The following is a 25431-nucleotide window of genomic DNA, read 5'->3' on the forward strand; positions in this document are numbered from 1 at the left end:
AGAGACAGAATTTCATCTCATTGACACTTGAGGGCGCCATCTACTGCGTGATGCACGTGTGTGTAACACATCACAGCAACAACTCAATACCACGTGTTATAACAATTGCATTGGTGCCATTTGATCCTATGATTTCTCAGTCTCTTCATGTGCATCATATTTTTCCCCCAAAGATTGACGTCTTATAAGTTATAGCCGTTTTTTATTCACTATACCTGCAAAGTGAAAGTTGTCATAAATTGCAAAAAGAAAAGGTATAAAATTGCAGCCTACATGTAGCTTATTTGCATCCCTGCTGGTTTCATAGTTTTGTTTCGTTTAGTGGGTATCAGCGCAACATGACAAGACGACACCAGACTTAATTCCATATATGCCTGATTTAGGCTATGAAAGCAAAAACGCTTTGCCCAGAAAATGCAGCATTTTAATCTTATAAGTTTTCTGCAAATTTCGACTTTTCTTTTTATCCTCCTGATGATTGCAAAGAAGTGAAAAAAACCCAGGAAACAAGGGAGAAAAACACTTTCGTCCGCCCTGCAGGCACACTGCAGGATTTTATGAAATCCAGAATCTTAGCCGGAGGCGTACATTTAGCTCAAACAAATGAGTGAATGAAACAGATGTGACAGATAGATTGATAAAGTAATGACTTGGCAGATTTACAAACTATGATAAAATGATGGGCTGCAAATCAGGCATGTGGCAGCTAATTGAAAAAAGGGAAATTATGCAACAGACTTCACACAGAGGTCATTGACTTCTCTTCATGTTCATCTCTGTAGGTAATCGCCCCTTGGTTTCAACATTTTGAAAATCGAAAATCCTTCCATTGTATGGATGTTTTTTTTCAAATTATAATGAGATACTCCTGATAAGAACCACGAACAAGAGCTTTGAAAATGTTGAAACACAGACATCTTGGCATCAATTTTTTTTTTATTTTTGAAGAAAACAGAAGAATCCAAATTAAAAACAAGGTTGTAATGATTCTCTTTGTGAGTCTGATATCAAAAAAAGCAAATCAAAAATGGCAAAAAACTACAAATTATTGCAGTGGTAGAGATGTGTTTAAGTTTGTTTGGAAATTGCAAGGAGACAAAATAATCGTCTTCAGCAATCAGATGTAAGAAAATTTAGATAAGAAGCATGCAAACAGACGCCAAAGTTGATTATATCAAAATGGTTCACAAGGGAAAATATGTAAGACACCCACCAGGTTCCACAATAGACTCAGTCTTTTCACAAGATTCAGTAATATTGCCCGTGATTTATCCCGCAGGAAACAAGACAGCTTCATTTCCGTGCGTGAGCTAGTTACATGATATTGCACAATCTTGGAAAATCGCATTTTCTGTACTCGCAATAAATTCTGAACAGCTGAGATTTGTCGCAAGGACAAAATGTAAATTGAAAATAGCTTCATTTCCTCTTGATTGAGTCACGTGATGTCACACGTTTTTGGAAAAAAAAATGTTTTGTACAACTGATATATTGTGCCGGAATAATTTAACAGCCCTTCAGATTGCCCAGTTCTTTGTGGTTTGGTCCAATTAGCCTATTGTATATGCCAAGCTACAAGTAGTTCTTTCCAATGTGACTGTGGATTCTCAATGAAGCGCCTATGTTGTCAGCCATCCACACGGTATATCATGAAGGGCAGATGTCCCTCAGAGAACGATATTTTTGCACACTGAAGGTTTTTTGCACACTGACCCCATAAAAGTTTTCCCCTGTTGACAATGAGCAAGGGTAGCAACTCATGTCACTGTGGGCAGTTCTCTTACAAATTTGGAATTCTTTTTTGCAATTGGCTGAGAGGTATTTTCCTACAAATGTTTCAAAACAAATTGCAGTGTCACATTTACAGAATGTGTGTCCCTTTGAAACTACAGCTACGAGTTTTAATTGCGCAGGTACCCTTGTCCCCCCAAAAAATAGGAGGCAGTTTTTCTTCTTTTCAAAAGCCTTTTCATCTGTCCATTTTATTTTATCATTTTGATAAAATAAAATGGACAGATGAAAAGGCTTTTCTGAACAGGTTTTCATTTTATTCAGCTATAGATTGCTCGCAATTGCAGCAAAGCATTCGGCAAAGCTCAGCAGCATCCCTAATGTAATAGCTAGCATTGCTTTCGCGGTGACTTGGTGCCAAGACCATAGCCCACACTTTGGTCCAGTAGAAGGGATGCAGCAAGGATAACTGTGTGGTGTTATTGTGCGCTATTTCATAGCTACAGCCAAATCTTCTCCCTTTATGCTTTACCCTTCACAGGCAACGCATTGTACTCATCAAGCCTATCTCATTCATTGTCTCTAAAGCTTCTCTCCACAGCCTGATGAAGTTTTGAGCGGCACTTAACCCCTGGATCCCACTACTGTAACATAAAGCATGTGCATGTGTCAGGGATCCAACTCATCATCTGAATCCAATGCCGATCTCAGCAGTAGAGTTCATGACCTTCATGCATGCTAACAGCCATTCCCATTCACTTCATTTATTTCTTCAGCTTCCAGGGTTTCTGCTGCAGTATGCAAAAAAAAATTTGTATGCTTCATGCCTATCTTTGTTAGCTCCGCTGTCAGCGACGCGGAGCTTATCAAATAGGTTGATTTCCGTCGTCGTCCGTCGTCGTCCGTCGTCGTCGTCGTCCGTCGTCCGTCGTCCGTCGTCGTCCGTCAACAATTGCCTTCTCCTCTGAAACCGCAAGTCCAATTGCTGTGAAATTTTATATGCAGTTCACTTGAGGTGACCTCACTTCAGTTTGTTCAAATTGTGGTGAAATTTGCATATTTGTATTTTTGGGGCATTTTTTGGTGTTTTTGGTAAAAAAATCTTCTTCTCTGAAATCGCTTGTCCGATTGCTTTGAAATTTGATATGCAGTTTGCTTAGGGTGACTTCAGTCAGATTTGTTCAAATTGTGGTGAAATTTGCATATTTGTATTTTTAAGGCAATTTTGGTCATTTTTGGTAAAAAAATCTTTAAAAATCTTCTTCTTCAAAACTACCGGTCAGATAGCTTTGATATTTGGTACATAGGTCCCTAGGGATGATCTATTTCAGATTTGTTCAAATTGTGCAGAAATATGCAAATTTGCATTTTTAAGGCAATTTTTGCCATTTTTGGTCAAAAAATGTATTTCTCAAAAAGTACTGGTCTGATAGTTTTGAAATGTGGTATACAGGTTTCTATCGATGAACTAAGTAATATGTATTGAATTTCTGATGAAATCTGTAATTTTGTATGTTTGGGGCAATTTTTGCCATTTTTGGTCCAAAAATGTGTATTTCCAAAACTACTCATCTGATAGCTTTGAAATTTGGTATACAGGTTCCTACAGATTAACTAAATGATATTTATTGAAATTGTGCAGAAATATGCAAATTTGCATTTTTATGGCAATTTTTGCCATTTTTGGTCAAAAAATGTATTTCTCAAAAAGTACTGGTCTGATGGTTTTAAAATTTGGTATACAGGTTTCTATCAATGAACTAAGTAATATATTGAATTTCTGATGAAATCTGTAATTTTGTATTTTTGGGGCAATTTTTGCCATTTTTGGTCAAAAAATGTGTATTTCCAAAACTACTCATCTGATAGCTTTGAAATTTGGTGTACAGGTTTCTACAGATGAACTAAATGATAGTTATTGAAATTATGATGAAATCTGCAATTTTGTAATTTTTGGGCAATTTTTGCCATTTTTGGTCAAAACATGTGTTTCTCAAAAAGTACTGGTCTGATAGCTTTGAAATTTGGTATACAGGTTTCTACAGATGAGCTTAGTAATATATATTGAATTTCTGATGAACTAAATGATATTTATTGAAATAATGATGAAATCTGCAATTTTGAATTTTTGGGCAATTTTTCCCATTTTTGGTCAAAAAATGCGTTTCTCAAAAAGTACTTGTCTAACAGCTTTGAAATTGTGTATACAGGTTTCTATAGATGAACTAAATTGATCTTTTGAAATTATGATGAAATCTGCAATTTTTATTTTTGGGGGCAATGGTTGCCATTTTTGGTCAAAAAATTTATTCTCAAAAATTACTCATCAGATAGCTTTGGTTGACATGTTCTTAGGGATGATCCTATGTGATACATTCAAAGTATGATGAAATCTTCAATTGTGTATTTTTGCAGCTTATTTTAGCCATTTTTTTTCTGGCCACTTCATTGAGCTATCAAAGATTTCCACCTTCTTCATCAACATGTGTCAAAAATAGTTATTCTCTACATAAACACAGCGGAGCTATATCGGCCGCTAGGTCGCTTGTTTTTTTTCTCATCCTTCTTTTTCTAAATATTTCATATATATCTAACAACAGGGTCATCAAGAGAGTGTTAGTACAAATTGGTCGATTTCAATTCTTCCTGATGGGGTTCCATTTTGTGAAATTCAAGGGCAAACACGCACCGGCTTCAAAGGCTCCAATCTTGTGCGTATCACCACATAGTACCTATATAGATAGCTTAATGATGTTTTGCGTGGGGCTGCCCAGTGTCGTATCAAAGGAAGGCAACATAGGGATCCCAGTCTTTGGAAGTAAGATCATACAACTATCTCTTTGAATTGTTGCCTTTAAGTTTGTAAAACTTAGATAGCAGTTAATACTTGTAGGTGGCTTAGCTTCTGAAGATTCTTGAGCAGGTTCTCGTAGATTAGGTTCTTGTGAATCTGACTGTCTGTCTAAAGCTTGGAAGCAGTTAATCAAGTTTACATCAAATTGTGGATGCCTGTTATTGATGTGAGACAAGAGAAAAAACACAATGCAGCCTAAACGTGCAGTTTGCTTCACGGTACTTTTACATTTCAATATAGCCTCCAGCAGCTTTCTTGGCCGGATTAGTTATGTCCAAAGATTTCAAACAGATTTCGCACACTTGCATCTGCTGAAGCAAAAACAAAGGCAGTTTTTTATTAGAATATTTTGTATTAATCCTTATCTTCCAAGTTCATGTTTCACCATCAGGTCAAGTTGGTTAAAACTAGTGAAGTACAACATGTCCCATACAGTGCATTGTAACAAAATATTGAATACTTCAAGGCCCCCTTAAAATAGAGCTATTATAAACATGTGTTTAACTTTTACAGTCTAAAGCTGCTACAACAGACCAAGCCAAGTGAGTGAAAATACATAATGGTTTTGGCTTAATACCGCACATTTTTACTGACTTAGCAGATGGGAAGTGAAACTTTATGGCAGGAAAATTGTCAGTGTATTTCCTCTTGATCCAAAATTCCACATACCGCTTAACGGAGATGAATATGTTGTTTGGAAATTTCTCATCTCTGGAATTATCATATAGAAAAATGATATATTTGGTCAATGCCATTGCAACACGGAGTACACGTACTTATTACTCAATATGTCAGCCAGTGATATGAACTAGTATCCTACAAAGTAATTATTTTCTGGCTGATAATTTCACATGCCAGTTTACAAACCTCTATCAGAAACATTGTCAACCCAGTGCTCTCAAAATTACCACAAAGTACTCAATAGCATACACAGCATTTATTTTCATGATGGAACTCTCTATTTGTTCATCCATTTTAGTTTTTACTCTCATTTCCTTCAACACAGGGAGCCCATGGGTCTGTTTCAGATCCTGCCATGTGGCTCCCATTCAGCAGCCTGCAGACTGCAGGGAATGGGAAGCTTTGAGGGTGATGAGCTTTTACCAAAGGTCAAGAGAAAGAATCCTAACTCAAGAAAAAAAATTGTGCCATTACCATCCGAACTATTACAGCAGATTCCACATCATCGTTTACCATTGCACGTACATTATACACATTTACTTATAAAGTGCAGGCCAGATGTTGAGACTCTCAAATTTTCCCAATACTTTTCCGGTCTTCTGCTTGTGGAGGCTCATTTGAAGGCTCTTGAAGTAGGAGAAAATTTTTACCATCTTAGATTTTTTTAAAAACGGCAATGACTAAATGAGTTGGCAGCTTTTATGTATGGGTTATACATTTTGTGTGATGTACATGCATTAGTACACTCTGATGTGAGATTGACTGTAATTACAATATTTGTGTCTGTAACCTTGAAGACTTGTCGTAAATAAATAAACAAGTAAATCATTAAATAAATATAAATAAATAATAAATAAGTAATGATAATAATAATAAAAATGTAATAACTGAAGTTGAAACTGAAACTTTCAATATTTGCACAGATTTGCGAAAATAAAAGATGACTAGTGTTTTTTCATGGGTATGCAGTCTGCAGAAAGCTGCCATGTTTTTACGTGTCATGGTTTCAACGTGCGCAAGAAATCATAACACAAATATGCTGTTGAAGTATCTCTTCTCCAAAGAAGAGAGTATCAAGGTATCAAGCCGTGCAACGAAAATTACATTTACTTGGGTTGTCTGTTTTTACTTCTAAGAATAGCAACAAATATGTATTATACTTAAGGGGTCCTGCTGATGTGTAACCAAATCTGTCTCGTTACTTGCCCCGGCTCCACTTCTCTACAAGCCCCCTACTTGTAAATTGAGAAGGGTATCGGTAGTTTGCTTGCTCGCATCTCAGCATCTGTCAATCCGATTTCCATAATTTCTCCATGCAGTGCATTTTCTCTCGATTTGATACCCAGAGAAAATATGCCGCACTTTGCTTTAATCATGATATTTTCAGCCTAATCCGGTATTACTAATAGTCCCCCCTGGAATTATATCGAATTGTCAGACAGTTTAGCGTAATCTAAGAAAAGTCTTAACTTTAACCCTGCCACCACTACATTATGATATGGCCCAAACCTATCGTTATTATTGGTGATTATGGACCTGTTCACTTGGAATTTAGGGGTGAGCAGGGTAAAAGTCTGTACATGTGCACTGCAGCATACAAATTGTACATACAGGACGAAAATGTACGTATGAAACTTCACCCGTGACTCAAAATTTGCATAGTCCAAGGTAACAGCCAATTAGAAACAAGGTGTCGCTGATATTAGACTCAATCGCTCCCGCAAATTACATTGTGTATTGTACGAACATGCAATATCCAAGCAATCAGTCGTGAAAAAACAGATCAATTGGACATACCAGTAATATGCTTATTGGTTAGATGTAATTGTCTGATTTTCAGTCAAATTTGAAATAGATGAAATTAGGCCAATTTCTTCGTTAATTTGATGAGTGGGCTATATAGTATGATTAACTTTTTCGATCAAACGCTGGAATGAGTTTCATGGTCCACCTGCAGGTCACAAGGTCAATTCAGCTCATGAATATTCAGTAAAGTTTGAATTACCACTGCACTCGTTAATTCTGGGTGCCTTTAATCCTATTTTGTCACCCAAAGTGAGTCGTAAAAGTCAGGCGGTCAACCGTATTTTCAATATGGCCGATTTCTACAGACTGATAGAACTCATAAGATTACAGAAGCTAAAGTGAAGTTTCAGGTGATACCCCAATTTCATACCGGAAATGCCAAAAAAGATGAAAAGATACATGTACATGAGTTTAGATAGTTTCATGAACAAGCAGAAGTTTTGCCGTGAAAACAATGGCAATTGCATTTGAACTTGGTTAAATCACCATGGCATCTCAAAGTCATGGTGAGAAGTTGACTTCTCAATGTTCCATGGTTTGCCCACTTTAGCACAAGACATAAACTATTTATAATAGCAAGGATTTTACTAAAATGCACTTCAAATTTTAATTTTTCAAAATTTTCAAATTTTGTCATCTCATCCAATTAAAAAAATAAGAGGGTCAATTTCTTGAACATTGCAACTATTTGCTCTTTGAATCTTTTAAAGAATGAAACAACCGAAATGGACCACTGAAAATGCTAGTGAAAATACATTCAAAGTGCTTTAAATTTGTACCACATTGTCTGATATCTTCATTCTAAAGTCTTATATATTAGATGAAGGTTGGATCAGGGTTACAAATTGAATTCTAGTGTGCATGTTTTTATTTCTCAATCAACAATTCTGGACCCAATAATGTGAATTTTCAATAATTTTGACGTTTTAATATGTATTTATGTCATATTTTGTCATGAAATTAAATATGGCTTTTCAGCTGTTTTGATGCAGTTCTTCCCATCTATGTGAGGACTGACCACTTTCATATCTTACGAACCAATAAATATTTTTTCAAAGGCACTCCGAAATTTTGAATAGGGAAGCAGCCTCTGTTTGAAATGGAAAAAAGTAACAGTGACTTCACCCATTTCTTCCAAATTTAAGTGTTTAACTTTATTTTCGGCTTGATCCAATATGGCTTACCTGTTGGCTGTATTCTTCAGCCATTACCTAATGACCCTAGACTTTGTGGATGTGTAGACCTTCACATGGACATCATTGTGTGATTCAAATATGTCACTTTGATAATGACAGGTTTTCATGAAATTTTATGCATTTTGAACTATTTAAAAAACTGATAAAATAAAGCCTTAAAAAATTCCAACTGGCATTTAAGTGATCTCACAGGATACTTTAAAAGTGGCGGGGACTTGTATCTCAAATTCTTAACAGGAAATGCTTCAAATATGTTTGAGTTCACTTCAGCCTTTCTAACCACACCTGTTTTTAGTTTAGCGGCATTGTTCTCCGTTGATGTGATCAGACTGTTTAGCATTTAAATAGATATTTAATAGGTCAGCTATATTGTAAAGGGATACATCTCAAAATTTATTTCGGACAAATTAGTATCATGTTTACAGTAGTTCATTTGTTCTGGTGAGCTGTCTATACAGTTATCTGATACTGTTTGCCCTGTAGTGCGCTTCTAGCTCGTGTGTACAGTAGGCTGAGATACGTTAATTTTGAGAATTCTTACAATTGTTTGACCTGTATCCATGGAAACAGGGACAGTACACACACACGGAAATTAGGCTAATTAAAAAAAAACCCCAGCATTTCCATGGTAACAAAGATGAAGAAGTCTTTGAACACCCAAAGTTCTAGTGCAACAGTCAAATTAAAAATGAAAAATAATTAACATAGCCATAAACCTCCATTATCACTAGAAAATATTTCAAGCTCGAAAGCTGTAGTGTGCAGTAAACTTTAATCAAATATGCGATCAATTGATAGATGAATTTCAAAAATAAAACGCAGTATAATATGAATGCTCTGGGAGTCAGTTTGTCTCAGGTTGACATTCTGACCATAAATGTAATGTCAATTCTGAGGTGTTTTGACTAACAGTTTTGTTGTCAAAAAGATAGGCAATAAAGTGTTTTTCTGAAAAAAAGGGCAGGTCACACTTCAGTGCAGACTCACAAGAACCTGAGAATTTTTTAGTGTTTTTTGACACACTTTGAAAATGTTAGAGTGAATTTTTGAAAAATAAGAGTTATAAGGACATACGTTTTATGTAAATAAAAGAAGATAGGTGATGAAGAGTGTTTCTATAGAGAACAGGATTCATGAGTGTACGTTCACAAGGACACTAAAATTTTACAATTCTTGTCACATTTTGAAATTCTAACAATAAATTTTAGTAAAAATGTAAAGACAATTGGAGATGCTTTTGCTATAGTAAAGGCAGGCAAAGAAGAATCTCTAATCGTAGGTAAACAGTCAGTTATTCCTAATAGAAGATTTTACAAATACTGTTGAAATTACAATATATAATGATGTAATACATTCTAGCGTAGGCAAGGGATGGTTGTATAATTGTGATTGTGACTGTGTGATTGGTAATATTGAAATTGCAGATACTAAACCTTTCCATTTATATTTAATGCTTTTTTCCCCCCACACACTTCCCTACCAGCTCTAGTGCGTATTCTTCAGCCGGTGTTTGTATCCCGGAACGACCCCAACTCCAGGCAGAACACAATCAAGGAAATTAAACGCCGGGCGCAATCCGGTGGCAAGTGGCCACAAGTGATAATTTTCCCGGAGGGCACCTGCACCAACAGATCCTGCCTTATCAGCTTTAAAGGAGGTAAGGTTCACTGACCAAGAAAGGTCATGCATGTAGCTTTCAAGAGGCAAAGGTCACCATCCCTTTACATTTTCCGTTCTACATCAGTGAAGTTATTTATTTCATCCTCCCGATGGAGCTGTCATAAATCACCTTGCCTGCAAGATGGGACATACCATGTTTTATTTATCGATAGACACCGCAAGATTGTATTATCTGCGTGTCTATTCAATAACGTCATGCAAGTTGGATGAGCGTGACCAACTGACTGTTTTACTAGATCTTTGTTATGAAACTACGAAATCATAATTTACTCTTTGCCAGAAACAAAAATCCACAAAGGACACAGCTTTTGCCCCGCTTATATTTGGAATCGGAATGTAAAGCTCATTTTAGCCTAACCAAATTGGTCACCTCATAGTACTTGGCTGCATGACACCCCCCACCCCCCACCCAAGTAAATCTATGTGATGCAGATGGGATATTTATAGAAGCATGAAAAGCTGCTCCAGTGAGACGTTTTAACTGCCTACACCATTACAAGCAACTTTTACATCTTCAGTGCCTGAGGCAGAACACAAACACGGTCGCTTTACACACTATTTACTCTCTTCTTTTGAGACCTTCATGTATTGTTCAACTTGTGTCGGGTTTTTTTGCAGTGTGCAGTTACGCAGTGAACTAAAAAAAGGGAAAAAAAACTGAGAAAGTAAAATTTTATTTCTCGTTTGAAATTGAGAATGGCTGGTAGAACCGTGGTACGGATGATCGCACACATGATCCTGCTAGTGTAATCTGCATTATTCTGCACAATGATGCATGACAGTTCATTTTCCCACTGACAGAATTACAGTTTCCCTCACACAGGCAGTCATTATGGCTTGTTTTTCAGCAGCTGGAATCCTATGCCTGACGTGAAACGAAAATTGATACGATGCTGTTCAGCTCTGTTGGCACAAAAAAAGGCAATATTCTTGACAGTCAGATGTGACCTTCGTGTTCTGTATCCGTGTGTCGTCTGTCAGCTTCTTATAGAGTGAAACTTTCTAAAACTAACCAGTCGTATCACGGTGCTAATTCGAGCATTGATTCTTAGGGATGACTTCATTCAGATTTGTTCACATTTTTCATAAAATGTTTAAATTTGTAAAATTTGTGGCAACAATTTCTCATGATTTTACCCCTGGCTTTGATATGTGCGTTTGACTTTACCCAAAAGATTGTCAAGTAGAAGTAAAAATCATCTGTGGAAATTGGATAGCTGAGCTGAAATGTATTTTCATAAAAAGCTTGTATATTGATGGTGGGTTATTTTAGTTTGTTCTCTATCTCTCTGTCAGGGGCATTTTATCCTGGGGTTGCAGTCCAGCCAGTGGTGCTACGCTATCTGACAGTACCGGATACTGTGACTTGGACATGGGAAGGGCCTGGAGCGTAAGTTCTATCTCCTTACTGTTGCTATTCTAATCAAGCTGAAATCTTGACAAAGTGAAACGTCCAGCAGATTAATATTAAGTGGTACTACATGTACATGTATCTGTTCAACTTTGAACATGCAGTACATGTTGTTACAGACATCGGCTTCATACATATCATATGACGCGTAATTTCACCGATGAGCAAAATGGCTCAGACATGTGTTTGTAGAGGCGTGTGCTTTATGTTTCATGTAACACTGTCTTTTTTCACGAATTCAGGACTAACTTCAACTTTTTTAACTTTATGAGGCCATGTTGCATAAATTTTGATGATTACCGAAATCTGTCAGAAATCTAAAACACTGAGAGAGAGTCCTATTGTAGGTACTGAACACCCCCTATTTTGCTGTGGTGAAGACCAACTTCACCATTAAAAAGTACCATAACTATTATTAAACGAGGTTCACACAATATTATCCTATAGTATTATACCACCAGATATACACAGCTCTGTGTTTGTCTCCCTCTGGAGGAAATTGAATGTCTGGTCAGCAATATAATCAGATTTTGAAAAAAGACAAGCAAAATACCAATATTGAGTGCAAATACTACAACAAAAATTATCCCTCCTACAAAAAAAAACAAAACAAAACAATACAAAACTTGAAGTTTCAGAATAAATGCTCAATAGATAGTGTCTAGAGAGGGGACTAGGTCACCAATTCAAGTGTACAAATTTGAACAATGCAAATATCAAAAATGGCGGGTTATGCTGTAGGTAAAGCATAATATAAAACTTCTGTGAAAAAGGTTGCCCTATTTAGTTGTGTTTTAAAAATCCCAATAATCAGATTATATGGCATCTGTGAAGATTAATACCATGGTTTATAGGTATCATACATAAAGGTATGGACTTTTGAGGTTATAAATTTATCAAGGATTATCTGCTAAAAAAGAGCAAAATTCATGAAAAGGGTAAGCGCATAGTGTTTGCAGTTTCCATGGCTGTGTATGACTGGGTATAGCTGCTGAAAAGCTTTGACACACCCAAAAAATACCCATCTTCCTATGGTAATAATAAACACTTGTCTGAGGGTACCTGTCATGATAAGTGAACACAAACATACTCCCTAGGATAACATTAATTTGTGCTCTAAATTATATAGCTCAGTGCTCTTCAAACTATGCTACTACAGAGACTATATTGGTGAGAGTGCATTTTGTCTTCGTTAATCCAAGCAAACAAACTGCTAGCATATGCAGACAGTTAAAGGCTGAAGAGATTGCCGGAAAAATCATTATTTGTGTGCATGATCTATCGAGTTCATAACTACTTTGTTAAAAAAAAATTGTAGAAATTTTCTTCTTTACTTCCCAGCTCCATTGTCAGATATTTGTTATATCAGCATTCAAAGTTTTGAACATCCCTTGATAAGCTTGTACATGTACACGTCTGCAAATACCTATGGAAAAGTTTTCACAGATGTTATAATACACTAGTTTCCCCAAGTTTGTGTCACATTCCTCAAATTGGCTTTCCTAATACTGCAAAATAAGCCATGCTTTCCCCAGAGTTGATGACACACTAATTATAATCGAGTCTCTGTAATTGAAATGTCATCATATGGACTCAAACAGGAACAGAGAGAGCTGAACAATTTTATGTGCGATTGAAACGTGAAATCACAACCTGTGTTTACTCAAAGGCAAATTATGCTAGGTAGTCTGTGTATGAAGGAAAATGAAGGGAAAGTCTTTCTCGGCAAAATGACTGGTTTGAAAGCTGGCTTTGTTGTATCCCAGCACACCTTTCATCATTTATGTCTACATGATCATGAGTATTGTGATGTCAAAAGAATTTCACTTGTATGACTTGCGCTGATATTTTTGTATATTGTGTCTTTTGTGTTGAAGCGATTGTTACGTGTATGCATAGACAAGTGCAACCCACACTGGAAAAAAAAGATCAAACTGGACAAATACAACAGAAAGGTGGTTTGTCTGAAGGTTATGCCTATTACCACAATTTGCATAATACACTTGATATATTTCCGACTTTTCACATTGGAAAGCATTTTGTAAACTTGTATTTCTTACTAGGCTTCCTGCTGCAGTCCTTTTAGAGTTTCAATCTTCATGTTGATTTTAAAGCCCTGGTAATGGTAACTATAACTTTTGTTCATATTCAAAAGTCGTTCTTTCTGGATTATTAATTCCTGAAGCTTTGGGATAACCTGGTCTACCTTTCTGTGAAAATTCAAAACAAATATCTCCTGGTGAGGTACAAATCAGTCAGTGTCTTGTTGCCATTGCCTCAAGTCTGTATAATGGCATGTCTATGAAATTACATTTGTCCATCATGATTTCAGTGACAGCGTTGCGTCTGCCAGAAAAGGCTGCATCTGGTTTCACATCAGGGAGAAGATTGTGTATGCATTGATCTCAGCTACAAGGTTGTGCCTCTTTTTTTATGTGATTTCAGATACAAAGTTCTGTGGCTGACGCTGTGCAACTTGAACAACAAACTGGAAGTGGAGTTCCTTCCAGTGTACAAACCCAGCGAAGAGGAAATCAAGGACCCCAAGCTCTTTGCCAGGAATGTCAGAGCCGTCATGGCAGAGTAAGTTACAACCCGGTACATCACACGGCTCTATCAAATGATGCCACCCCTATTTCAGTGCATTTTGGTTTCACCCATCCTATTGGAAAACAAAAATCACAATATGGCCAGACCAATGTTAGTGGAATGAGCATTTCAAATATTTCTGGTATATTTCTGTCAGACTCATGCCAGGCGACTTCCCTATGTTTGGCAAGGCTATTGGGAATGGGGAAAAGTGTTAAGCATGTTCGCCAATCATTCAAACCTGGCAGGTTTTTCTTTCATTGTCATTCACTGGTACCCTTTCACAGCATCTTACTGAAGTCTGGGAGCAGCAAGTATTGTTATAATCGGTTTAGGAAACACAGAGACATTGCCATGATGCCACCTGATATCATTGCAGCAGCGATTATTTACCAAGGATAGTATCGGTAAAATTATCCCAGAGATGTCTGGAAACAATTTCCATAGTACAACCTGTAAGCCCCATCAGCTGTTATTTTGACAGTTTTGGCGCCTGGATGTGATGTATAATGAAGTAAACTCAAAAAAAGAATCGCAATTTAAAATAGCAGTAGGTTTTGTGTTTGTGTTTGTTATTATGTCTTGCTTTCAAAATTGTATTGTGAATAATTGTTATACATCAGCTTGATAAAATGACGGGTTCTTTTATTGACTCGAAAAATTATTTGAAAATGCACTGTATTTTGCATGTTACTTATTTTGTCAGGGCATTAAATGTTCCTGTAACAGACCACACATACGAAGATACGCGACTTATGCTGCAGGCGACAAAGACAGGGCTGCCACTCAGTGCTGGGCTGGTTGAATTCCAGAAAATCAGAACGAAACTTGGGTAAGACTTCTTTCTCAAAATTTTATTACTTTCCTCCCTCTCTACCTCCCCTCCCTCAGCTCCCCTCCCCAGAAACTACCAGGAAAGTATTCCAAGCATGGAATAACATACATGTACCTCAATGATATTAGATTGGATTGATATGAATGTGTTTTGACATTTTAGAAAGTACACGGTACCTTTTGTGTGCAGTTGAACTCACAAACTTTCTGAGTCTCACCAGGAATATCTGGAAATGCCCTTTTGTCTGTCCTACACCAAAACATGCAGTATGTAAAACATTCTGGCATCAGAGAGGATTTTCTGTAGTCAGTGGGTCAGTGGGTTTGGGCAAAACCATGGTGGGAGAGGGGTTATTAAAAATCCATTGGAACCAACTTTTCTATGGCATGATTTTGAAGTCGATGAATATGTCCTGCATTACATTTGAACATGAGTTGTAAAACTAAAGATGCTTGTTCAATAGCGTGCAGATATTGTGTTAGGAAATCAATTTTCCACTCTTTGGAACTACAGTAAAGGACGATTACTAATTCATAGCTCAAGTGGATATTTTGTTAAGTGGAAGCACAATTTTTTTTTCAATTTTCATAAAAGTCTCCGATTGATTTTCATAAGAGAGTGTTATCTAAAAGAAACCCTGTATGGTTTCATTCAGAATAGGAATTTTACCTGAGGGAAAATGTGTTCGGCTGCCACTATAAATAACTCATGCTGGTAAAGAGTGGAATGCCCAAGATTAAATCTTTTTTTTATTTTACACAGTTGATAAAAGTGAAATTCCCAGATAACCCAGCATTAAATATTAAAAGGAAAGAAGAGATTAAAATGTGTTTGTAGTTGTTCGCTGTGTAAAAAAAACTCAGTGAAATTCTAGATGTGTGCGGTTTTGGAATATTGACAGAGGTCAAAGGTCAATCGCCGCGTATTACAGATGAATACACTTCTCACACTGTATGAAATATGAAATAAGGTGTGAAGCATTCTTCATTATGGGAATACCAGGTTCTTGTCACATGCAAATAAACAATTTCAGATCATAACTATTATGCAAATCAAGAATTAACTCATCTTTGCCTGATCTAAATGCAGCGAAGCTGGTTATTAATTGTGAAAGCGAAAATAGGTTCAAATTGAAAGGCGAACGTTTATATCTGAGTTGCAATAATTTTAGCCATTCCTATTCTATTCCTTGATAGCTGGTGCTAAATGTAGTGATGTCAAAATAATGTTTGTGTTCTCCTAAAAACAATAAGTAAAAGCAAGCAAAGGTTAACTAGTAAGCTTATGAAGAAGAAAAATTGAAAATTTCACCTGCTACCTTAAAGGGATACAGTCGTCAGAACTGCGCTCAAAGGTCACATGGGACCCATAGGACCAATGTAAACACTGTATCCAAGGTACGATGGTGACTGATGAAAGTTAAAACATGTCTGTCATAATCTACATCGTATAATTAAAATGTTGCAGCTATGATGATGAGGTGCATCTAGATATCGTGCACGAAATACATTGTTTTTAAACGAATTTGCACAGGTGCAGTTCAAACAACGGTTTCCCTTTAATCATCGCCATCCGAATATCAAGCTTTGTTGAGTTACAATGGTATTTTGTAAACTGATGAGTGCAGCTAGCAGGTGTGTCTCTCGTGGCTGCTTCCATACTCCTAAATGCTTCCACTTCTGAACTATGTATTTATGTAGACTATTGCACCAACCAATTCACAAAGATGTCATATTTTGTGAAAATAGCAGCCATGGCTGTCTCCGTCTTGTACAGTAAGTCTTCCCAAATTCAGTGTAACATGTGCCGATCATTGATCTGAACCAATGCACAAGACATGGAAAATTCAGAAAAGATGAACTCATTTCGTCATCTACATCCGATGAGGTTCAAAGTGATGAGTTGGACGATAGCTTAGCCATAAATCTGGCATCATTATCAATATATTGACAGCTTTTGAAAAAAAATGCGTCAGTGCCATCCCAAGTAGTATAAAATTACACCTTTTTTCAATGAGGGAAATTCACACCTTTGTGCATAAGGGGCATCTTATTGCCTATCAAATAATGTGTGAACGGTATTGTGTTAATGGTGCATGCATCTGCATTGAGAGTGATAATTTAGAGGTGAACAAATTGAAACACACAGAGCAATCCTGAGATTTCATCAGCAAATGTCAAAAAAAAAATGTTGCTTTCACACTGTCGCTACGATTGTATACTCTCACGCCTGATGTGACAAGTGTCGCAATCAGGCTCTTGAGGGAGAGAGAGACACGACATGTGTCTCTGTTGTGCGTGATTAGCACTCTAGCTGAAGAATCTCATCGGGAAATGAAAGTCTCAAGTGCTGAGGCCCCAACATCTTCACGTGGAGTGGATTGTTTTGAAAGACGAGTCGGCACTCATCCAGTGAATTGTGAAATTGTACCGCAATATGTCCAGCAGGGTGCCTGGTCTGCTAAAGCAGCACCCGACTGAGGCAAGGAAGTTCTCTCTGATATAAGAATATTTTGCATATTACACATACTGGTAAAGGACTGTCGCAAAAACATAAAGAAATTCCTAAGTTCACTCAAATAGTTCAGGAGCTAGGGAGCACACTGCCCTGTAATGTTTTTAACCCTTTCACCCCCAGTTCCCTGTATACAGGTCCAACTTTACCATAGAAAACAATGGATTTGGGACAAACCATGGTGGTGAAAGGATTAAAGTGGACAACAGGATTGTAAATGTTTTAAAAACATCAGTAACAAATATTTAAGCAAATATGCTAATTTTTTTGTCACATTATTTGTAAAATCATATGTTATCATTTAGCTGGCAATAACCAACTAAATATTTTTGTACTCTCATGTTCTGTCTTCTATTTAGTCAGTCAAGGTTTAATTTTCATTCTACCAATTTTACCATTCTCAGCAGTTCCAAATATTAAAGTTATGGTTGTAGCAAGTTTATGTGTTGATTGGATGTTGAAATGTGTCGAAAATCTGAGTACTGTGTGCATCTCATGAAGTGAACAACACAATTTTTCCCAAAATTTTTAACAAAAATTGTAGCTAATAAAAAGATTGTTCTAATATGTTTAAAATCATTAAAACAAATACAAAAAAATTCATAAAACTTGGCAAAATGCTTCACTAAAATTGTGTTCGAAAAATTACATTTTTCCGAGGGTTAAGGATTTATCAAGGTTATATAACCACAGTCCCATAATACACATATACATATAGGTACATTTATACCTGATATACCAAGATTAATCCCCTCAAAATGCTGACCGAGCTTAAGGCAATTTCACTGATTGGCTCGTCATCATTAACAAAACACAGATGCAACTGTTTTTGTGTAATTCATCGAGAACATGTAGTATGACATTCAGTAAAAGAGAAAACAACCTTAGAGGCAGAGGGAAAAAATCACAAATGATATAAAAGGTCAACCCTCATCTGTAAAATTGCTGAAATTAGCTTGGTTCAGGGCAATGATAATATCACATTACAAATGTAGAGCTGACAGATGCTGATGTACGCCCAATGTGCTGAAATTATCAAGACCTCAATAAGGCCACAAATCATAGTTCTTGATCACAAAACATTCACCCATCCCATATATACATAGTTTATCTATCAAGTTGAATTTCTTTAGAGTGATGTAAGCCAAGAGTCCAGTATCCTTGAAAATGAGTTATAATTTAAACCCCATTGTCATAAATTCCCAGTAGGGTTGTTTCATAGTCAGGATGATATCAATGTCAAAATGAATACAAAAGATAATTCTCACTTGTGAGAGTATTATCTGTTTTTGCGGAGCTTCTGTGAATATGAAAAAGTGTTTGAACATTTGTCCTAGAAATAGAAAGAGAGCTTAGAGGACATGTAAGTTTCTGGTATCATCCTTAAGAGTGATATTTAGTGATCTTTGATAATCTTTTTTTTTATTCAAAATTTTTTTTTAAATGTTATGGAGTTTTGAATTAAATTTCAGCATTTCTCAAAATGCAACAGCAATTTTATGAGACAATTTATCTCTACCAAGCCTCCTATAGCAGATATGAGATACAGACAGACAGAGGAGAGTCAGAGACAGAGAGACAGAGACAGAGACAAAGAGACAGACAGTGACAGATGATGTTGATAGAAATCTGATGATTAGATTTATTATTCCAGAGCTAGGTTTGTGATACACCCATGGCCACTTTAGTGTTGATCAAGGCTACTTGATACAGACAGAAATTCTGCTTGTATAAAGACAAAAAAGACCCTGTTGGGTATTTTGCGCTCCCTGTTATCACACTACAGGCTTTATCATAATTGATTTTAAAGTTTATTTTGAGGACAATTTCATAGAAAAAATAAAACATGTGAGAGAAAACAGCTTAAAAACAGTCAATTCACCAATCTAAAAAATTGCAAGATAAATAATTACAACAAATAGGTAGAGAATCCTAAAAAAATTCCGAGTGAGTTATGTTACGTATACAGTGCAAAAGGGAATACAGCCCTGATCAAAGTATTTTCTATTTCATTTATTGTGATAAAGGATCTAGACCGATTGGTAGGTCATTCGCTGGCAGTTGTCATATGACTTCCTCACAAAAGTCTCCAAGATACTAATGTGATATTTAATACCACAAAGTACTTTGAAAGCGTTAGTTCATGTGACCCATGCGTCCTTTTCATGTTTCTGGCTGGCATAATAGTTTGTAGAATATCTTGACGAATCTTTTGAGTCAGTCGCTTAATTTCTTCATGTGAGTTTTCTACTCAACGCCTGATGTATCCTTATGACAATACATTTATAAAACGCTTGACCCAAATATCCCTGATTTCAAGAAATTGTTTCACCGCCAAAATCAGGCGCGAAAGATGGAACAGAAGTCGTTTTGCTAGAGGCAAACATTTTTTCACGCAGTTGACTTTGGTTCACTGAGCTATTCTTGGACACACTAATGGTATTTTGTTGTATTCGAGTCTCCCTGGCTATTTTTTGATGCACCCACATCAGCGAGTGATTGATGGCAGTAGATTAGACAAATGACATGCGGGAAAGGTCATATTCCTGAATAGAGCCTCATTTTTACGCTGCCTTAGCTGGGTCCGCCAAATAGACTTGGAAGGATTATAAAATCAGTAAATGATAAATTCCAGTCTTATGAATAGATCTTCCTCAGTACATGTACGCTTAAAGCTAAATTAGCTCAAACTTTTGATGTTAGTGTCAGATATTTTTCGTTCCTTCTGTGGAATACAGCTTTCATTCTACTTCAAAGACCACATGTTCAGCTTGCCAACACAACCTGTATGTGTACAATGTTCATCGTTCTTGTTGATAACATCATTTTTGCTTGCATGTGAATTCAGCCGTCAATGCCAACATTGCACAGCGCACTCACTACATTGCACTTGATATGACAGTTCGTGTCGCAATATATGATTGGTACATGAGTATAAGACGTGAACTTATTTGATTGGACAGAGATGGTGAAAATGTCATGGAATGTTATAGAAAATGTCTCTTTATCATTACATTCAGCCCTCTCCATTGAAATTTTAGTACACAGTGCGTATCTTACCGGTAGCAAAATGGACATTTCAATCTGCGAAGAAAACACTCTAACACAACATGTAAGTTGACTGATCCAAAATACACAGATACCAACAAAACCTGTAGAGAATGGAACATGGGTGACTCTGCTTCAACCTGCTACCCCTGTCTCACTAGTGAAAGGTCCGACTTCGCTGTAGAATTCAACAATAGGATTATACCAAACTGGTCCTGAAAGGGGTGAACATTCAATTTCTCTTGACCACCACCAGTTGCCCATCAACAGGCATCTTGCATACACTACCTAACATTTACAATTTAGTAATTTGATCTCCCTCTCCTTGAAATTTAACTTGTCAATTTTGCTGTAAATCGTTCACAGATGGTATGCATAAATTATCATAATTTAACCTCACTTTCAGGCCATCTGCATCACAAGTGACCATATCAACAGTGGCAAATCTGATCACTGTTATCCCGAACACTCCTGGATAATCCCCAGTAGTTAGCAGTTAGCAAGCCACAGTAATATTGTGTCAGCCAGGTCTTAATTTCTATGATAAGGTGAAATTTTGAGTTTTAAAAAAGTTTGAATGAGTCATGCAGCTTGACAGGGAAACAACATGCAGTTCCATGCTAATGCATAAAACTTCACGAGTGTCTGTGGTTGTACACAACCATGACTCAACACAGAATACATGTACACGGTTTGTATTTCTGATGTGTATATTATGCACAAACCCATTCAAGAAGGCGAAGAAAATCTGTTTAACCCATTCACCATCATGGTTTGGCCCAAACCCATTGTGTTCAATGGTGATTGTGGACCTGTTTACAGGATAGTGGGGTTGAACAGGTTAAACTTGCAAGAAATTGTTTTGTATATTCTTGCTTTGTCATCCGTTTCACCAATTAACCTACCGTACACTGTCGAATTCAGTGATCCCAATAAAACACAAAGAAGAAGCCATCAAATTTATGAGGCGGGGCAAAAAATTTCCTGAATCAGCGTTCAAATGATTCGTGGTATACATGCAAAGTATATGCTATAAAACCCTGCCCCCAAAGTCAATGTCAGCTGTATTACAATGGTTCCATAAAGATGCACAGGAAATCACTCAACCTTTGACCACCACCCGAGTTTGGTGCAATATCTCTGAGTTCACTAGAATGGGAGAGACCACATACAGACATATGGGGGTGAAAGGGTTAAGTACCGTAATAAGTGCTGAAATAACCAGGTCTCACAGCCAGCAGAAAAATCCCAATATCATGGTGATCGATGGCTTTTCATAGCGATGCTTTGCTGTGAGAATAACAAAGAAGATTAAGATTTACTTTCCGAATGCAAAGAAAGGGACAAGCGGAAATTAATTCCTAGTCCCATAAGAACATAGGGATATTATGTGACATGGCAGATGAAACATACAATGCCGTATCATTTCACACTCATCTTAATTGCACTCATCCCAGGCAAATTAAAATAAACGGCAGACGCGAAAACACATCTCAGTGAAAACTCCTGTTTGATTTCACAACGCCACGGAAACATACATTTATTGCTTGAACAAAATGTTGATATGAAAGACACACAATAAGACTCCTGCCCACTGTTTCATAGTCAATCAGAAATCTTCTGCTGTAATACCCCCGTCTTTTCTAATGACTGACTTTAAACCATCTCACATCCCTATGGAAACTGTCACTTTCAGCTGATGTACGCTTACCATGGCAACCTGCCGAATACCCTACATTTAATTTTGACATAAACTAATTAGGGAATTGTAAGCGATTGAATAAAAACTGCGGTTAATTTTTTTTACCCCAGTCGTTCATAGACTCTTTATTAAAAGGGAATAAAGCTTTTGCATTAAATAGGTCTATTTTTTATTGCTACTAATTGTGTTCAGACGGGAACAAATGAATTGGTTTTGAAACATAATTGACAGTGCAGTTAATAATTTTTTTCTTAACAGTCTCAATAACATCTTTTTTTCACTTGTCACTGTGACAGCAGCTGATATTCTGTGAAAAATGGGACACAGTGAACAAAATGAAATGAAGTGAAATTTTCTTTTGATAAGATGTTTCAGTTATCTTCTATTTTGCTGGAACTCTCTCTCTCTCTCTCTCTCTCTCTCTCTCTCTCTCTCTCTCTCTCTCTCTCATCTCTCTCTCTCTCTCTCTCTCTCTCTCTCTCTTCCTCCCCCCCCCCCCCGAACACACGCCATAATCTCTCTCTAGCTTCCCCATCGTCTGAGCTGCAAACAGCATATTTGAACATCTAAGTCTTCAATAATATCACAGTTCAGTCAATGAATTATGAAGTTCAATCAATGAAGTATGAAGGATTTAATCATTATCTGCCCATTCATGTTCTAAAATTTTGACCTTGAATCAAAAGCTCCTCCGCCAACTTCAAGCTAACTAACCAGACAATCTTTGACTCCTTTGTACACATGACAGAGCTGAATTTTACTGCCACGGGGAAATATTCACTTTGCGAGGCTGTATTTGAATGTGCAGTGAAGTTAGCACTGTCAGATACAAGTACCGCGCATACCTTCATGTTGAAATTTTTATCATCATGCCAAACTGTCAAATGTCTGGTTTTGGTTCTGAGTCACTATGTCTTTCTTATGATTTTGCAGTATATTTTTTGCCCCATTGATATATCAGAGTAATTTCAAACATCTGGAATGCATTGGTAACAATGGAAAGATTTTAGGATCTAACCCCTCACCCCCTCCCACCCTCACCCCCCCTTTCCAAAAAGAAGGAACTGACAATGTAATATACATTGGGAAAAGTTTGTTGAAAATACAGACACATGAAGCTGCTTTGACAAACTAGCCTTTTACATGTCATAGTGATAATAATTCCAATTTTTTGTGTCAAAGGGAAACTGTGTTAGGTGAGAAACATAAAGATGATTTTCATTTTGTCTTTACACAGTAATTTTAAAGTTTCAGTCAAGGGGAATTTTATACATCAACATCGTCATTTGGAGAATCGGGTTGTGAAAAATGTACAATTACATTGTATAACTCATGTACCGGTACTCAAAAGTGTAGCCAAAAAGTAAATGAGTTAATATTCTCTGTTTGTCCCATAGTTGTCTGATGCAGTACACTTCTGTGGTGTCATTGTCAGTCAATGAACTTGTTAAGTGTAAACCGTGTTGTCCAGAAAGATAGCTTTGGAGCAGTCTTGTGCGGTGGTGCTGAAGGGATAGTTCAGATATGGTTGCCATTGTAACAATTTATGTAATATCACGTAAGGCCAAGAAAAGGGGATTTATTTTTCATCCTTGCGTGAGAGGAAGTTGACTGTACGTGTCGTGGGAATTCCCTTGAAATACATAAAAGACAAGAAATTGAGAGTGTGTTATAGATGGCAGTCTAATGTGAATGTCTGTAGGGTTTTATAATATTCTGTACAGATTTGAACAGTCAACTTTAACCCTTCCACCCCCATTTTCCTCTCTAGGGGTCCACTTTTCCCATAGAAAACAATGGGATTGGTTCAAACCACGGTGGTGAAAGGGTTACTGCAATCATCTTGCTGTGTTCCAGAACTAGTGCATCATTCAAATATTTCTATTCTATCATTTTCATGTTGGCAGCTGAATCTTGTACACTCAGACAAATTTTTTGTAAACAAACATGTAATTTGCCTGGCCTTGCAGAAAACGTAGACACCACGTCACATGTACGTGTGCATGTCTGTATTCTGAGGTCAAAGTAGATGTTTCAAATGAGAATAACACAACAGACATCCTTGGTATTAAACTTGAAATGTTCTGACAGGATGCATCAATTTCTGTTAGCACACCAACAACATTTTATCGTAAATTTAAAATATCCTAGCAATCTGGCAAGAAAAGCCGACAATCTTCCGGCCAATCTGGAACCTCCATTCACCAATCCCGTGATTAATTGTAATGACGTGGTAAAAAATGACAACAACTAAATATTTGTACATATGTACGGTAGTCATTAATTTACTCCCACGCTCAAATATTAATCTATTTCTGCTATGGGGAGGGATTAAAATTACGTCAACAGAGAATTTTCTCTGGGTGAACCAAGAAATGCTGAGCTTGTATGTAGCCACCAGCATACAATCAACAAGTTTTACGTATTTTGGTAATCACCCTTTTTACATGGTACTTTGGTATTTACCCTTTTTTATGCGGTATTTAAAATATATATCCTTTGCATACCGTATTCAATATATTTTTACTTTTTACAGCATGGTTATACTAAAAGTGCGCCAAGTTTTAACAAAGCTGCAGCAGCCTGCTGGATTGTAATGGTGGATATCAGTATGCCGCACTGTATTGTGAAAGTTTTCACTGCCAATATGGTAGAACTAGTCTACTTGCCAAATATTTTTCATTGAATATTGCGATTTGGTGATCTGTCAGCTGAAACACTGCATCAAAGTACCATTTTTTCATTATTTAAAATTTCATCAATTATTCATCGGCAAATAGTAAGTTGCTGCTTTCGTGTGCTAAAACGTTTCATACTATCTCCTTCAGTGAAAGCATCACTTTCCGTACATTCAGGCATACTGGCTAAAATATGGAAAGTCAAAACCAAAGAAAAAAGCTATCCATACAAGAACAAACTGGAGCCGCTAGTTTTAATGAATGTACCTCAGTGCTGTATGTGCTAACAGCAGTGTAAGAGAGAGAATAATTTGATACTTAAAGATAGTGCATGCCTTGAAATCGACAGACTTAAGCTTTTGCTCAAACTTTCCACAAGGAAACTTTACACTCTTCGCTTTCAAAATAAGGATATAAATGGATCACTGTGCATAATTTGGTAGTAAAGATAATTTGGTACCAAGATTACCAATTCTTGAAATTCATAATGGCCGCCATCCCTATGTTAACTCTATTAGGAAAATTCAATTTTCGATTTTCACAAAAATAAGCAGGTGAAAACTTTCACCACTCTATGAGCTTCAAAATGAACCCACACAAGTGGTAGGACAAATCAGTGTAGTAAAAATTTTTGAGTCAGAATATCTGTATCCAAGGTGCTTTCCATCTAATTAAGATAGTATGTACCTCGAAACTTAAACTTTTG

At 36.7% G+C, this 25431-nt stretch overlaps 1 protein-coding gene across 3 annotated transcripts in view; it reads left to right on the forward strand.

Annotated features, from left to right (window-relative positions):
• LOC139147508 (lysophosphatidylcholine acyltransferase 2-like) overlaps positions 1-25431 on the forward strand; it is a 58413-nt gene that overhangs the window by 13740 nt on the left and 19242 nt on the right. For 2 of the 3 annotated variants that reach the window (XM_070718623.1, XM_070718625.1), the window contains exons 4-7: positions 9752-9925; positions 11245-11338; positions 13805-13942; positions 14655-14780. In XM_070718623.1, the coding sequence (XP_070574724.1) occupies positions 9752-9925; positions 11245-11338; positions 13805-13942; positions 14655-14780 (532 nt within the window). Of the gene's footprint in view, positions 1-4331; positions 4550-9751; positions 9926-11244; positions 11339-13804; positions 13943-14654; positions 14781-25431 lie in introns of all 3 variants that reach the window. The other variant, XM_070718624.1, reaches the window with a different exon arrangement.

Source organism: Ptychodera flava, chromosome 13, assembly GCF_041260155.1.
Source record: "Ptychodera flava strain L36383 chromosome 13, AS_Pfla_20210202, whole genome shotgun sequence".
NCBI lineage: Eukaryota > Metazoa > Hemichordata > Enteropneusta > Ptychoderidae > Ptychodera > Ptychodera flava.